Genomic DNA, 17,472 nt, shown 5'->3' with positions numbered 1-17,472 from the left:
TGGTTCTGTTCGGTAAAGTCACGTAAAAGTATAAAACAACAACAGCGCTATCCTCGAGACAGTCTGGTCCCTTCATCTGATGAAGGCCACTTGTGTCGTGGCTGAAACGTCGTGAATTTTTTTTTTAGTTGTTTTATACTTTTACGTGACTTTACCGAATAGAACCAAAGAGTATGGATCCTTGCAGTCACGAAAGCTTCAAATCTAGAAGTCAAAACTTAATTGTGCGATAAGAATTTAGTTGCACGCGTAGTAGTAGCACAGTAATAGTGGGGCTTTCGCGACCGATATTATCCACGAGAGGTTTTTTTTTTGAGTTCGATCGCGTAAATGTCAGTGTGTCGTTAAACCCGTCACCACCCGACAATTCTGCCCGTCGCCTGATGATGCTGGTTGTTATTGTAATTTCCAGCGAAACGTCACGCTGCTCGAATTTAAATGTGGTGGGTTTACTCTCCAACACACCGGTGTGCTGTACTAGTATACACTATACACTCCACTATAATTGTTAATGCAGTAGTGGGTTTACTCTCCAACACACCGGTGTGCTGCACTAGTATACACTATACACTACACTATACACTACTATACACTACCCTATAATTGTAAATGTTGCAGTGGGTTTACTCTCCAACACACCGGTGTGCTGTACTAGTATACACTACACTATAATTGGTAATGTAGTAGTGGGTTTACTCTCCAACACACCGGTTAGTGCTGTCCTAATATACACTATACACTACACACTACTATAATTGTAAATGTTTTTTTGAGTTTACTCTCCAACACACCGGTGTGCTGTACTAGTATACTACACTATACACTACACTATAATTGTAAATGTTGCAGTGGCGGTTACTCTCCAACACAACCGGTTAGTGCTGAACTAGTAACGTCATTGGGCACGTTTTGTTTACGTGACAAACCTCACTAATTGACTGTGTCGGGTGGTGGCGGGTTTAACGACACATTTATAGTTACACGATCTAACCCAAAAAAAACCTCTGATGTTTCAGAGTTTACCAAGGGTTGGCCGAGCCTCCGGTATCGGAAGGCTTGGCCCTCTCAATCCCCCCAAAATGCCAAGGCGGTTGAAGCGAAATAAATGGAAGCGACGTAACTCTTTAGCGACAACTTTCTCCTTTTCCTCCTTCAGAGTCGACCTGCGGTGCAAAGCGGAGACACGAGGCTGGTAACGTCCGTTCAACGTCATCATCATCATCGTACTTCTAGAATTATCATCATCACCATCGAAAGTCCATTACCAGCGAAAGTCCATCACCATCGTAAGTACATTAACCATCGTCATCATCATAGTAACTCCATCAACCATCGTAGCATCTATCATCATTGTACATCCATCATCATCGTCATTATCATCGTTATCGTACGTCCATCATCACAATCAACACGGTATATCCATCACGATTGTACGGTTATCATCAGTTGCCATGTGCAATGGCAATCGATCGATTTCGAATTTGGCAAAAACAACATCAGGAGCAAATTCCTGTCCACGTGCTCACAGCATTGGGTTGTTGCTAGGAATCCAGTACAGGAGCTGCCTCATGCTCATCTTGCTGTGGTCCACATCCTTATAGTCCTCCCTGGAGATCTTCAAGCTCCTCTGCATCTGCTGCAGTTCACACGGTGGTCAACACGGTGAGTTTAGCGGCGCGTAACGAGTTTAACCGAACATGCGGCGTTTTTGTCATCACGCAAGCGCACACACACCAACGCGTGCACACGGCACGTGCTCACTCGCACATCACACATACGCTCATATCACACACACACACATCACGCAAGAACAGACACGCATCATGCACGCACGACATCACACACTCACACTCTCGTCACACACTCACTTGTTACGCACACACCACAAATTCAAAGGTCCCGCGAATAGCCTTAACAGACTACAAGGGGCAAGTGCTGTTAGCGAATAGCCCCTATGAAGGCCAGAACGGCACACGCCCGACCGCCTTTGTTTCACCAGTGGCGATGTTTACACACTGCACCAGGTACTAGTTTGAGGCCGAGTCGACCTAGAGGAGGCCCAGGACCGGTTCAGATAATCGTCACTGGTGGTGTTCGCCGTGAGCGGGAATCAAACTCGGGTCGCCGGGTTCGTAGTGCAGCGTAGCGCTAACCGCTACACTATCACTCCCCACACACGCCCACTTGTTACGCACACACTCACACACCATGCACACACGCACACACGCACTCAGGCACACACTCGCGCACACTCACGCATGCACACACGCACAGACACACGCACGCACGCACGTGCTTCTTCCTATGGTCGTCCTGCACCATGTCGGCGAGCATCTGCGCCTTCTTCATCAAAACAAACTCCTTGACGAGAAGCTTCTTGGAGAGCGAGGAATCCTCCTCCTCCGCCTCCTCCTCGCCTGCCCGCTCCTCTGCAGGGGGTTTCTCGCCTTCGTCCACAGAGCGGCCATCGTCGGAACCCCACTCGTTGGCGACGCTCCCCTCCCCCCCCTCATCCTTCTTGAGCGGCGTCAATTCCTGAAGCTCCGTCGTCTCATCTGACCGGTCTACCCCACCGCTGCCACGGATGCCACGGCCACCACCGCCGCCACCGCCGCCACCGCTGCCCGATACGGACGAGGGCGTCCATTCCTCTGGGAAGATTCGTGCACCGAACATTGGAATCGCGGCATCAATGATGTAAAAAGGATTTGTGTGCATGTCTTTTGAACTGCTTTCGCACCGTACATAACCAAACCGTGCTAATCGGAGGTGCGGGCAAGTACGTATTTGGAACTTCTTTTGCACCGTACATAGCCAAACCTCTTCCGAATGTGTTGGAAGCACCCGACAGATACTTCGCCGCACGCCGCCTGACCATCGACTTACGGCGGATGTGCCCAATGCGTTCTGCTGGGTGGACTGAGGTGGTGGGGCAGGGGGGATTTCAGAAACCTGCCGCACCCTTCCCTGTAAGTGACGAACACGTGAAAATGCCCAGTAAATGTGTAAAAATATACATTGTTTGGTTTGCTGTCCTTCGCCCGCACCTCCGATATGCATGGTTGGCTATGTACGGTGCGAAAGACGTTCAACATACAGACAAACGCACATACATATGACTGCCGTGATGTGGAGGGGGACCGGGGATGAGATCAAGGGGTGGGCCTGGGAGGAAAAGGTGGTTGTAAGAGGTGGACAAGGGATGTGAAGGACTGTGGGGTAGATGTGGAGATGATGGCCCAGGACAGGAGAGAGTGGTGGCCCAGATCAGGAGAGAGTGGTGGTCCAGGTCAGGAAAGAGTGGTGGTACAGGTCAGGAGTGGTGGTCCAGGTCAGGAGTGGTGGTCCAGGTCCGGAGAGAGTGGTGGCCCAGGTCAGGAGTGGTGGTCCAGGTCAGGAGAAAGTGGTGGCCCAGGTCAGGAGTGGTGGTCCAGGATAGGAGAGAGTGGTGGTCCAGGATAGGAGAGAGTGGTGGTCCAGGATAGGAGAGAGTGGTGGTCCAGGATAGGAGAGAGTGGTGACCCAGGTCAGGAGAGAGTGGTGGCCCAGGACAGGAGAGAGTGGTGGTCCAGGACAGGAGAGAGTGGTGGTCCAGGTTAGGAGAGAGTGGTGGTCCAGGACAGGAGAGAGTGGTGGTCCAGGTCAGGAGTGGTGGTCCAGGACAGGAGAGAGTGGTGATCCAGGACAGGAGAGAGTGGTGGTCCAGGACAGGAGAGAGTGGTGGCCCAGGATAGGAGAGAGTGGTGGTCCAGGTCAGGAGAGAGTGGTGGCCCAGGTCAGGAGGGGTGGTCCAGGACAGGAGAGGGTGGTGGTCCAGGTCAGGAGAGAGTGGTGGTCCAGGTCAGGAGAGAGTGGTGGTCCAGGTCAGAATGGAGTGGTGGTCCAGGTCGGGAGAGAGTGGTGGTCCAGGACAGGAGAGAGTGGTGGTCCAGGACAGGAGAGAGTGGTGGCCCAGGATAGGAGAGCGTGGTGGTCCAAGTCAGGAGAGAGTGGTGGTCCAGGTCAGGAGAGAGTGGTTGTCCAGGTCAGGAGAGAGTGGTGGTCCAGGACACGAGAGAGTGTTGATCCAGGACAGGAGATAGTGGTGGTCCAGGACATGAGGGAGTGGTGGTCCAGGACAGGAGGGAGTGGTGGTCCAGGACAGGAGGGAGTGGTGGTCCAGGACAGGAGAGAGTGGTGGTCCAGGTCAGGAGAGAGTGGTGGTCCAGGAGAGAGTGGTGGTCCAGGACAGGAGAGAGTGGTGATCCAGGTCAGGAGAGAGTGGTGGTCCAGGACAGGGGAGAGTGGTGGTCCAGGACAGGAGAGAGTGGTGGTCCAGGACAGCAGTGGTGGCCCAGGTCAGGAGAGAGTGGTGGTCCAGGACAGGAGGGAGTGGTGGTCCAGGACAGGAGGGAGTGGTGGTCCAGGTCAGGAGACAGTGGTGGTCCAGGACAGGAGAGAGTGGTGGTCCAGGACAGGAGTGGTGGCCCAGGTCAGGAGAGAGTGGTGGTCCAGGACAGGAGGGAGTGGTGGTCCAGGACAGGAGAGAGTGGTGGTCCAGGTCAGGAGACAGTGGTGGTCCAGGACAGGAGAGAGTGGTGGTCCAGGACAGGAGTGGTGGCCCAGGTCAGGAGAGAGTGGTGGTCCAGGACAGGAGACAGTAGTGGCCCAGGACAGTAGAGAGTGGTGGTCCAGGACAGGAGACAGTAGTGGCCCAGGACAGTAGAGAGTGGTGGTCCAGGACAGGAGAGAGTGGTGGCCCAGGACAGGAGGGAGTGGTGGCCCAGGACAGGAGAGAGTGGTGGTCCAGGTCAGGAGAGAGTGGTGGCCCAGGATAGGAGAGAGTGGTGGTCCAGGTCAGGAGAGAGTGGTGGTCCAGGACAGGAGAGAGTAGTGGTCCAGGACAGGAGGGAGTGGTGGCAGTGGTGGTCCAGGACAGGAGAGAGTGGTGGTCCAGGACAGGAGGGAGTGGTGGCAGTGGTGGTCCAGGACAGGAGAGAGCGGTGGTCCAGGACAGGAGGGAGTGGTGGTCCAGGACAGGAGAGAGTGGTGGTCCAGGACAGGAGGGAGTGGTGGTTCAGGACAGGAGACAGTGGTGGTCCAGGACAGGAGAGAGTGGTTGTCCAGGACAGGAGAGAGTGGTGGTCCAGGACAGGAGGGAGTGGTGGTCCAGGACAGGAGAGAGTGGTGGTCCAGGATAAGAGAGAGTGGTGGTCCAGGTCAGGAGAGAGTGGTGGTCCAGGACAGGAGAGAGTGGTGATCCAGGATAGGAGAGAGTGGTGGTCCAGGACAGGAGGGAGTGGTGGTCCAGGACAGGAGGGAGTGGTGGTCCAAGACAGGAGAGAGTGGTGGTCCAGGTCAGGAGAGAGTGGTGGTCCAGGACAGGAGAGAGTGGTGGTCCAGGACAGGAGAGAGTGGTGGTCCAGGATAGGAGAGAGTGGTGGTCCAGGATAGGAGAGAGTGGTGGTCCAGGACAGGAGAGAGTGGTGGTCCAGGATAGGAGAGAGTGGTGGTCCAGGACAGGAGGGAGTGGTGGTCCAGGACAGGAGGGAGTGGTGGTCCAAGACAGGAGAGAGTGGTGGCCCAGGACAGGAGAGAGTGGTGGTCCAGGTCAGGAGAGAGTGGTGGTCCAGGACAGGAGAGAGTGGTGGTCCAGGATAGGAGAGAGTGGTGGTCCAGGATAGGAGAGATTGGTGATCCAGGACAGGGGAGAGTGGTGGTCCAGGACAGGGGAGAGTGGTGGTCCAGGACAGGAGGGAGTGGTGGTCCAGGACAGGAGAGAGTGGTGGTCCAGGACAGGGGAGAGTGGTGGTCCAGGACAGGAGGGAGTGGTGGTCCAGGACAGGGGAGAGTGGTGGTCCAGGACAGGAGGGAGTGGTGGTCCAGGACAGGAGAGAGTGGTGGTCCAGGACAGGAGAGAGTGGTGGTCCAGGACAGGAGAGAGTGGTGGTCCAGGATAGGAGAGAGTGGTGGTCCAGGACAGGAGAGAGTGGTGGTCCAGGACAGGAGGGAGTGGTGGTCCAGGACAGGAGGGAGTGGTGGTCCAGGACAGGAGAGAGTGGTGGTCCAGGATAGGGGAGAGTGGTGGTCCAGGACAGGAGAGAGTGGTGGTCCAGGACAGGAGAGAGTGGTGGTCCAGGACAGGAGAGAGTGGTGGTCCAGGACAGGAGAGAGTGGTGGTCCAGGACAGGAGAGAGTGGTGGTCCAGGACAGGAGGGAGTGGTGGTCCAGGACAGGAGGGAGTGGTGGTCCAGGACAGGAGGGAGTGGTGGTCCAGGACAGGAGAGAGTGGTGGTCCAGGACAGGAGAGAGTGGTGGTCCAGGACAGGAGAGAGTGGTGGTCCAGGACAGGAGAGAGTGGTGGTCCAGGACAGGAGAGAGTGGTGGTCCAGGACAGGAGGGAGTGGTGGTCCAGGACAGGAGGGAGTGGTGGTCCAGGACAGGAGGGAGTGGTGGTCCAGGACAGGGGAGAGTGGTGGTCCAGGACAGGAGGGAGTGGTGGTCCAGGACAGGAGAGAGTGGTGGTCCAGGACAGGAGAGAGTGGTGGTCCAGGACAGGAGAGAGTGGTGGTCCAGGACAGGAGAGAGTGGTGGTCCAGGACAGGAGAGAGTGGTGGTCCAGGACAGGAGGGAGTGGTGGTCCAGGACAGGAGGGAGTGGTGGTCCAGGACAGGAGAGAGTGGTGGTCCAGGATAGGGGAGAGTGGTGGTCCAGGACAGGAGAGAGTGGTGGTCCAGGACAGGAGAGAGTGGTGGTCCAGGACAGGAGAGAGTGGTGGTCCAGGACAGGAGAGAGTGGTGGTCCAGGACAGGAGAGAGTGGTGGTCCAGGACAGGAGGGAGTGGTGGTCCAGGACAGGAGGGAGTGGTGGTCTAGGACAGGAGAGAGTGGTGGTCCAGGACAGGAGAGAGTGGTGGTCCAGGACAGGAGAGAGTGGTGGTCCAGGACAGGAGGGAGTGGTGGTCCAGGACAGGAGGGAGTGGTGGTCCAGGACAGGAGAGAGTGGTGGTCCAGGATAGGGGAGAGTGGTGGTCCAGGACAGGAGAGAGTGGTGGTCCAGGACAGGAGAGAGTGGTGGTCCAGGACAGGAGAGAATGGTGGTCCAGGACAGGAGAGAGTGGTGGTCCAGGATAGGGGAGAGTGGTGGTCCAGGACAGGAGAGAGTGGTGGTCCAGGACAGGAGAGAGTGGTGGTCCAGGACAGGAGAGAGTGGTGGTCCAGGACAGGAGAGAGTGGTGGTCCAGGACAGGAGGGAGTGGTGGTCCAGGACAGGAGGGAGTGGTGGTCCAGGTCACCACTCAACGTTCGAAGGAAGCAGATCGAGAAAGCAGCAGACCCCCACGTGAGTGCCAACAATTCCAGGAAGGAGAAGGGACGTTAGAAACGAGAAGCCGAATTCCACACACCTGCATAGGACGAATCTTCAAAACCCAAATATGAATGCCCATTTTTTCCCGCGCAATTCGGCTGAAGTTTCCCAGGCGTTTTCGGCGAAACGGATTTTTCTGCAGCAGTCGTCTCCTCCGGAGGGGCAGCTGACGCCGCCTCCGCCTCCACCGGCATCGCCCGAACAGAGCCCGCGCGCCGCGCTCCCAGCTTCGGCTGTACCAACGGGCGGCTGCGACGGCCAGGTGCATTCTGGGAGCGCACCGCGGCATTCTGAGAAGACACGGGGGCCGGGCTCGGCCCGACAGGTTTGCCGTGCCCCGCGTAATCTTCTTCTCGGCCACTGCTGCCACCGAGAGGAGCGGCCGTGGAGGAAACATCACCCTCTGTGGCAGTGCACCCTCCTGGGTCTCCGAGTGAACACAGCGACGGCAGTGACGTAGAACAGGGGCCAGCCGGCGGAACGGCCGGGCCAGGCAAACGGGATGGGAGGGCGCATGGCTTCTCTGCCCAATCTTTCTGGGAAGAGGAAGAAAGGGAAAAAACGCATTGTGCGAAGACCGGGCAAAGACGTCGCTGAATGTCACCGCTCATCAGAGGTGACCGGGGCGGCTCCCAGGCGAAGGGCCCCAAGCCGCGGCCACCGAGCACCTGGGTTCGAATCCAGGCTTTGCTCATCCGCGTTATTAAACCGCGTCTTCGAGTGGCTAGCAAGCTGGCGACGGTCTCGGCCCGGTAATGAGGACGTCACCGTGAAAACATTTCGGTTCGGCAGCAAATCAGCGCGGACTGAGTCCCTGCAGGCGTTGCAGAGGTCAAAGGGGGCTGGGCGAAGGAAAAGGTAGCAGTAGAGAGAGCTAGCGACCGAGGCATCCGTGGCGCCCCCGCGATCATTGCAGTTAAGAGGGAGATGTTCACAATGATGATGATGATGATGATCGTGACCCCCCCCATTACAGACAGATGGAATGGAATAAATGAATGAAACGCTTTTCGACCGTAGCCAGAAAGCGCAGTCAGGTACCGCCGGAGTCCTGCTGTCGGAGCCGGCGGGCCGAATGGGTGCCTCGGCAGGACCCTCTCCGCCGACTTGCCCTGGGACCTCCGGTCCATGGGGGGGGCAGCCCCCCGGCTCCCCCTTCCTGCTCACGTTGGGTCTCACATTGACGCGCGAGCGGCGCAACATCGGGCAGACACAGAGAGAGACAGAGAAAGAGACGCAAAAAGACACAGACAGACGCCCCTGCGGAAGTTCAACACAACCGTTCGTGTTTTTCTGTGTTAACGACGAATACACGTTGGCCAGATGTCATGAAGTTTGAATTTCCCGTAGACAATACTCTACTCGAATATCCATGACCATCCTGTCCACGTGTCCTATGATGAACGCACTGTGCGTCGAACTTCTTTCACATCGTACGTAGCCAACCGTGGCTGATCGGAGGTGCGGGGGGGGGGCAACAAACCAAAGAGATTGGTGCCAGGAAGATGTGGCCACTACTTGGCGCAAGACGGAGAGGAAAGTGGATACAAATGACGAAACATGCAGTGGACACCTACGGGGCTATCTGAACCATGGATCGTGATAGAAATTATTTTTCAATGCAGATTTTGATTACACGATGTAACACAATTTTTGTTCCTGGGTAGGAAGCATTGTCTCCTAATTGCTTATGCTTAAAAGTATAGAAAATGGCTATTATTCCCCACGAAACTTTGCTTTTGTGACCAGGACATTGATATTTTGAAATTTACCTATTTTCAATAAATAAACGGGCAAATTTGCGTATTTTCGTTCACATAAAGTCAGAAAACAGCAACATATGAATCAAAATTAACATGTATTTATACTAAAGTAATATAAAAATGACCACGAAAGATTTAGAAGCGAGTAGTTTTTCGAGATTTACGATTATGCTGTAAATCACTTTCACGAATCAGCCCCCAAATGTCGTCTCCCATCATGTTCTCGTTATACTGTCCTTGGTAGTGGCGTTCAAAGTCCAGTATATCCTGGTGGAAGCGCTCGCCTTGCTCCTACGAGTACGCTCCCATGTTCTCCTTGAATTTGTCAAGATGAGCATCAAGGATATGGATTTTGAGGGACATCCTACAGCCCATTGTTCCGTGGTTCTTCACCAGTCTCAACCAGCTCCACATACTTTTCGACCTTGTGATTGCCCAGGAAGTCACGAACCACTGCGACAAAGCTGTCCCAAGCCGCTTTCTCCTTACTAGTGAGCTTCTTTGGGAATTCATTGCATTCCAGGATCTTCTTTATCTGTGGTCCGACGAAGACACCGGCTTTGACCGTTGCCTCAGGCAGCTTAGGGAAGAAGTCTTGAAGGCTGCCGACTCCTTATCTACAGCTCTGACAAATTGTTTCATAACGCCCAATTTGATGTGCAGTGGTGGCATCAGCACCTTCCGGGGGTCCACCAGTGCCAAAGATAGGAGGGAAACTTGGTAAAACCGCCTTGGAGACCTTTCAGGAATGCCACCATTTTGAAGTCTCCGATGACCTCCCAGCCATACTCATCATACTTCAAGGTGTCCAGCAAGGTCTTGATGCTGTTGTAATCCTCTTTGAGGCGCACCGAGTGAGCCAGGGGAAGAGACGGGTACTTGTTACCATTATGGAGCAGCACGGCTTTGAGACTCCTGGATGAGCTGTCAATGAAGAGGCGCCACTCATTCTGGTTACAGGCGATTCCGATTGCCTCGAACAGACTGGTCACATTGTGGCAGAAGCAGAGCCCATCTTGACGGGTGAAGAAGCTGCAAAAAGGTTGGTGACACATCCTCTGATCTGCGGCCTCCACACTTTCATCCAACAAGTTCCACTGCTGGAGCTCGGCATTGGACTTGGTGAGACCAAGATCTCTGATAAAGTCGTTGAGGTCTCTTTGTTTGGGGTAGTATGGGTTTCTCTCCTCAGCTTCACCTCTGAAAATCTCATCTAGATCTACAACGTCTTCCTCGCTCTCTGACTTGCTACTCTCTTCTAAAGACGGCTGCTCTCACTCCGGAGGAGTGGGTACGGGGAGGTCATGGCAGTGTGGCACCGGGGCGATGGATGAAGGAAGGTCCAGATACGTGATAGCAGGTGGATGCTTTCCAGTCCGACGTTTGGAAGGGTCCACCATGCAGAAGTAGCAGTTGCATGAGTGGTCAGTGGGTTCCCGCCAAATTCTTGGGATAGCGAACTTCATGGCTCTCTTTTCCCCTCTGTACCATCCTACAAAAATACATTTATTTCACCCATGATTGATGTGTAAGAGATTCTTGCAACATTTAAAAATTGAAAACTTTTACAATTAAAAACATTTTAACAAATTTTATAACATAAAATTCCGAGCAACAATTGTCCATCTTACCTTCCAGAGTTTTTTTTTGTATTGCTCGTAGGTGAAATGAGGTGCCCAGGGTTTGTCTTGATCCCCAACAGGCATGTTGAAATTTACCTTGTAGGCCTCATACATCTTAGCAGATGCTTGCAGAGTACTTTTTCGCTCTTGTCTGGATAAATGGGCCGCAGACATAGCAAAATGCGTCTGCCGGATGCTTGCAGCCTCTTGATGTCATCTCAGAAAAATGCAGATATGTAATCACTTAGGCAGCCGGAACTAAACTGAACTGGTGGGCTTAAGGCCACTGTATTTATACTATTTATATTACTAGAAAGTTCTAGAAGTTACTCCAAGTTTACTTGGCGCTGAATCTGTCTGGAATGTTGTGGAAAATAGGTAAAATTTCAAAATATCACTGTCAACATATGCTACAGCCCCCACACTAGCTTAATCCGGCACTGAGAAGGATTGTAAAAGGAAAGGTGATGATAGGGGAAGGGAGGGGAGACACTCAGCCGCATATTGACTCAGACATTTAGAGCAGTCTTCTTCATTGCAAGGCCATTGCAGGCCCCTGGGTGGCCTTCAGTGCGGCCCCTGAAGGTGCGCCCCCCCCCCCCCCCCCAACAACGCACAGAGTGAAAACACTGGCCCCATCATCACCGTCAGCGCGCTGCTGCTGGCAAAGCCCCAATGGTTTTAAAATGTGTGGCGGCTCTCACGCACTGGCTGATGACTTATCGGCTGAAGTGCCTCGCCCCACCGCCGCCCCCCCCCCCCCCCTCTGAAAATGGGCGAAGAACCGCTCCATTAGATGCACACGTGACAGTACAGTGCTTTCATAGTTTAATATCCTCAAACCATCGGCCATGATCGATCCACTGCTGGATGAATGCCACCACAAGCCGCCCCCCGCCCCTTCTCCCCCTTCACCGCAAACTCCCACGACAACTTTTTGCGAAGTTCAAAATCACAAATCCACGCAAGCACCTGCACCGCCAGGCCGATTCCACCGCTCCATCTCCCACGGTGGCCGTTCCTCTGGGAAGTGTCTCCCCTGTTCCTGGACTGCCGACCGAACCACTCCACGTCGGTCATCCACCTCTTGCTGTGCGAGACTTGACGCGTCCTGGCCAACTACAGCCCCTAACACCCCCCCTGGCCCCCCCTGGCCCCCCCTGCCCCCCCCTGGCCCCCCACACGTGATCACTCTGCCCCCTGGAAAGTCGATAAATTCACTATGTAACACAATTTTTGTTCCTGGGTACTGTTATTTTTTAATTGCTTATGCCTAAAAGTACAGAAAATGCTTTTGTGACCAGGACTTTATGTGAACGTCGTGAGAATATTATTGTGTTATTTTATTTTATCAATTTATTATTTTATTCTCATTCTACGTGACTTTACCGAAAGAACCAAAGAAGATGAATCCTTGCAGTCACGAAAGCTTTAAATCGAAATTGTGTGTCCTTTCGGTGAAGTCACCGAAAGAACCAAAGAATACGAATTCCTGCAGTCACGAAAGTTTTAAGTCGAAAGACACAAATGCACACCACGTTTTCTCATTGAAAATATGTACATTTCAAAATATCACTGTCCTGGTCACAAAAACAAAGTTTGTGGGGGAATGATAATATAAATTTTCTGTACTTTTGAGGCATAAGCAATTAGGAAATAACACTTACTACCCTGGAACAATTTTGTGTGTGTTATAGAGTGTTATCGATGGCTCGATAAAAGCCATCGATTATAATATAATATAATCGATGGCGTATCCTGCACGCGAGTGCACACTCTCTCCCCAAAGGCGCTTTTAGCTCTCTCGCTCTCCCGTCGTTGTAAATAAAGAATCGGATAATTCGAAGCGTTCTTCTTTGCGCACTGTGTGTGTGTCGCAGCCCTAAGTGAATCAACTTATATTCTGTACCAACAACCCCGTTTTCATTTCGGACTATAAAGTAACAACCCAATTATAGCGGCGGCGGCGGCGCCCTATGGCCCGTCCCGTTCAATAGCGGCAATCATACGAGTTGTTCAGTATTATTATTATCATTTGATGAGAAACACAACATGTATCCAAGGTCGCTACGGCGTTCGACGTCTCTCTCGGACGCACTCTGTTGGGGTGGGGCAGTAGCCCCACCAGCAAGGACAAAGTTGCCGCTTCAGCGCCCACCGCCGCCGCTGTTTCGCACTTTGCTATCACGTGGTGTCTTTTCGGGCTTCTCGCCGCAATGCTTCATCAGCATTGCCAACAAAGCGACACACACACACAGACACACATACACACACCAGACACACATACACACTACTCACATACACACAACACACACCAGACACAAAACACACACACCAGACACACATACACAACACACACCACATACACAACACACACCAGACACACAACACACACCACATACACAGCACACACAAAACACAACACACACCAGACACAACACCACACACACAAGACACACACCCAGACACAGAACACACTACACACACTCAGACACACACCAGACACACATCAGACGCACACAACACACACGCGTGCGTGGAGGGACATCCCCGACTTGTCTCGCGAAGGCAACAGCCGCTCAACATCAACAAACGCTCACCTCGTCAGGCCACGTGATCCTCTCCTCTTCCTTCTTCGTCTCCCTGTGCGCTGTGAACGGAGCGCGATGGTTCAGTTCAGTAGCCCCCACCCCGGTCCCGTCTCGCCGCCCGGGCAGTTGAGTCACCACCACCACCTCCTCACCACCACCTCCTCACCACCACCTCCTCACCACCACCTCCTCACCACCACCTCCTCACCACCACCTCCTCACCACCACCTCCTCACCACCACCTCCTCACCACCACCTCCTCACCACCACACCACCACCTCCACCACCTCCACACCACCACCTCCACCACCTCCACACCACCACCTCCACAACCTCCACACCACCACCTCCACAACACCACCACCACCACCTCCACGCCACCACCACTTCCACACCACCACCACCTCCACACCACCTCCACTCCACCACACCACCACCTCCACACCACCACCACCACACCACCACCACCACACCACCACCACCTCCACACCACCACCACCACCTCCACACCACCACCACGTGCGTTTCCCCCTCCTACCCCACAAGCGATGCAGCTTCACCGGCACCACCCCACGGATGATTGCGCAATCGCACCACGGGCGCGCACGTGACCACCCCCCCTCCCCCGGGATGGCGCAGCTGCGCTTCACAGCATCGGCCGCATCATCAGCGTCGTCGTCATCATCATCATCATCAGCGTCGTCGTCATCATCATCAGCAGCGTCATCATCATCATCAGCGTAGTCATCATCATCAGCGTAGTCATCATCATCAGCAGCGTCGTCATCATCATCGTAGTCATCATCATCAGCAGCGTCGTCATCATCATCATCGTAGTCATCATCATCAGCAGCGTAATCGTCATCATCATCAGCAGCCACACAGACATGGACATGCTCTATCCGCTGCTGTAGTGAAGAAGCCAACGGCAGGTATCGTCCGTCACACAGCCGGATGAGAGCTCCCTCCACGTCAGCAGCAGCAGTAGCGACTGTCTCTGGCTGCAGGCCATTACAAAATACCCTCGGTCATTTTCTATCCACTGCTGGATGAAGGCCTCTTATCGACATCTTCACGGGCTACCCACTGTTCGGTAAATATCTTCCCCCACACCGTCATCATCCTCTGTCTTATCCACTGCTGGATGAAGTCATCCCAAGTTAGTTTAACACGTAGGCTTTCGCGACCAATATTATTCATAATAAAGGTTTTTGGGTTAGATCGCGTTTATTTATAAATGTGTCGTAACCCTCCACCACCCGACACGGCCAATCAGCAAAAAAAGTGTCACGTTGACAAAAGACAAATAATTCACTGCTTTAGCCCACCGGTGTGCTGAAGAGTGAATCCACATTTACAGTTTTGTCGACGGTCATTTTCTATCCACCGCTGCATTAAAGCCTCCCGATATCTTCGTCATAATGCCATGGTCGATCAGCTGTTGGATGAAGACCTACCCATACCCTCATTATCCACTGCTGGATGAAGGCCACGAGCTGCCTGCTGTTTGGAGTTTGCGTGTCTCTCTCTCTCTCTCCCCGTGGTCGCATGGATTTTTGTTTTGATGTCCTCCGGTTTTCCCCTCCACATTGAGGAACGTCCACGCGTTCAGAGGATTTGGCAGCTGCCTTGCATCTCCACACCTGGACGACGATGATGATCATGAGCCGCCACGTGGTTGAGCTCTCGTCCGTGATCGCCACTTCGCTTCTGAAAGAGAGCTGTTGTGTAGCTCCGTTGGGGCCATCCCTCGTAAAATAAAAATAATAGTTTAGTTTATAAGAATAAATAGTTTAGTTTTAGTTAAAAAATAATAGCTTAAATTTTGATTTAAAGCTTTCGTGACTGCAGTAATTCATATTCTTAGTTTTTTTCGGTAAAGTCACGTTGAAGAGAAACAACAAAATAATAAAATATATATAAAACAATAAAAAATTCTCACGACGTTTCGACCTGCTCTAGACCAATTCTTCGACCACATCAATTCCATACACCCAGCCATCAGATTTACCATGGAAGTCGAAATAGATGGCAATATACCTTTTTTGGATGTCCTAATTAAAAAGAGACCTGATGGTTCAATGAGCCACTCTGTCTACAGGAAAGCTACCCATACGGATGCTTATCTGAAACCGGATTCCCACCACCATCCATCACAGAAGAATTCTCTCATCAAGACTCTGTATCATAGAGCCCAATGCATATCCGACCAGGAACACATAAGCAGTGAACTCAAGCACGTACACCAAGCTCTTAGGGCTAATGGTTACTCCGACTATACAATCTGCAAAGCTATCACTCAAACCATGAAGAAGAACCCTCTTGAGGAGCCTTTCAAAACCATCACTTTACCCTACATTGCTGGGATCACAAAAAAGATCTCCAAAATCTTGAATAAACACAAGATCCAGGTCCGTTTCAACACATTACATAAAATCCGTGATCTGGTTCCGTCTGTAAAAGATGTGATTCCGGACATACAATACCCTGGTGTCTACAAACTAACTTGCCTCTGTGGTAGTAGTTACATTGGAGAAACCAAACGCCATGTCTCGGACCGCATTCGTGAACACAAAGCAGACCTTAAACACGGTAGGACCAACACCTCGGCCGTGGCAGATCATTGTTCTAATTCAGTAGGCTCACATGCCATTGACTTTTCCAAGACAGAGGTTCTTTGTAAGCCATCTGGCTTCCATGAGAGATTCGTTCATGAGGCTATCCACATATACAAGCACAGAGACAATTTCAACCGAGAAGATGGATTCTATCTTAGCAATCATTGGAAAGATTTGATAAACCATTTCAGGTCTTAATTGGTTGTTCACGCTTACAGTGGCTTTCAGACAGCATACATTATATATATAAAAAAAAAATCGTCTCCCCCCTCCTCTTTTCAGAATATAGATGGACTAGTCCTGGGTAAACTGCCAAATCGCTGCGCGTGGCGCTAACGTTTTTTTATAAATAAATAAATGCGCCGTTTAAAAATACATTTATGCGAACCAACACACCTGAAGACGACCGTTTGAGTTATGGTCGTAACGTCGTGAGAATTTTTTTTATTGTTTTATATATATTTTATTATTTTGTTGTTTCTCTTCAACGTGACTTTACCGAAAAAACTAAGAATAATAGTTTAGTTTATAATAATAGTTTATTTTTAGCTCATGATAATAAATAGTTTAGTTTATAATTAGTTTAGTTTATAATAATAGTTTAGTTTTAGCTTATAAGAATAAATAGTTTAGTTTTAGTTAATAATAATAGTTTAGTTTAGTTTATAATAATAGTTTAGTTTTAGCTTATGAGAATAAATAGTTTAGTTTTAGTTAATAATAGTTTAGTTTATAATAATAAATAGTTTAGTTTTAGCTTATGAGAATAGTTTAGTTTTAGCTTATAATAATAAATAGTTTAGTTTTGGCTTATAAGAATACATAGTTTAGTTTCTAAGAATAAATAGTTTAGTTAATAATAGTTTAGTTTATAATAATAGTTTAGTTTTAGCTAATAATAGTTTAGTTTTAGTTTATAATTAGTTTAGTTTATAAGCAGAAATAGTTTAGTTTTAGCTTATAAGAATAAATAGTTTAGTTTTAGCTTATAAGAATAAAGTTTACTTTATAATAATAGTTCAGTTTTAGCTTATAAGAATAAATAGTTTAGTTTATAATAATATATAGGTTAGTTTTAGCTTCTAAGAATAAATAGTTTAGTCAGAGCGATGAGCTGGCACCGCCAGGAACACTACGTCATCGGCTTCATCCAGGACGAATAACTTCACATCTTATCGGCTTCATCCAGGACGAATAAACATCTTGATGAGGTTCCAGAGCCGTGCCTGCCGATAACTGAAATCCGGATTGTGTAGTGTATAGTGTAGTGCATAGTGTAGTGTATAGTGTAGTATACTAGTTCAGCACTAACCGGTTGTGTGTTGGAGAGTGAACCCACAACAACATTTACAATTATAGTGTAGCGTACAGTGTAGTGTATAGTGTAGTATACTCGTTCAGCACTAACCAGTTGTGTGTTGGAGAGTGACCCCCACAGCAGCATATACAACATCATCAACCAGCACCATCAGGCGACAGGTTTGTGGGTAAATCCTCCAGTTTCGGTCTTCAATAGAGGGGTGCACGTGCA

General features: G+C 51.0%; 1 protein-coding gene across 1 annotated transcript in view; it reads right to left on the bottom strand.

Annotated features, from left to right (window-relative positions):
• Positions 1–14,248, bottom strand: part of LOC116953532 (uncharacterized) — a 47,202-nt gene extending 32,954 nt beyond the window's left edge. Inside the window, exons 1-7 of the mRNA XM_076075108.1 lie at positions 13,862–14,248; positions 13,333–13,382; positions 8,389–8,607; positions 7,385–7,883; positions 2,293–2,651; positions 1,527–1,636; positions 1,122–1,163 (exon numbers count right to left, since the gene is read on the bottom strand). Coding sequence (XP_075931223.1) covers positions 1,122–1,163; positions 1,527–1,636; positions 2,293–2,651; positions 7,385–7,883; positions 8,389–8,550 — 1,172 coding nt within the window. The 5' untranslated portion in view covers positions 8,551–8,607; positions 13,333–13,382; positions 13,862–14,248. The remainder of the gene's footprint in view (positions 1–1,121; positions 1,164–1,526; positions 1,637–2,292; positions 2,652–7,384; positions 7,884–8,388; positions 8,608–13,332; positions 13,383–13,861) is intronic.
• Between the last annotated feature and the right edge of the window lie 3,224 nt (positions 14,249–17,472).

Source organism: Petromyzon marinus, chromosome 52 (assembly GCF_048934315.1).
Source record: "Petromyzon marinus isolate PM22_M1 ecotype Great Lakes invasive population chromosome 52, UKy_Petmar_22M1.pri1.0, whole genome shotgun sequence".
Lineage (NCBI taxonomy): Eukaryota > Metazoa > Chordata > Hyperoartia > Petromyzontiformes > Petromyzontidae > Petromyzon > Petromyzon marinus.
Note: the sequence above shows the minus strand (reverse complement) of the source record. Positions and strands in the feature narration are given on the sequence as shown.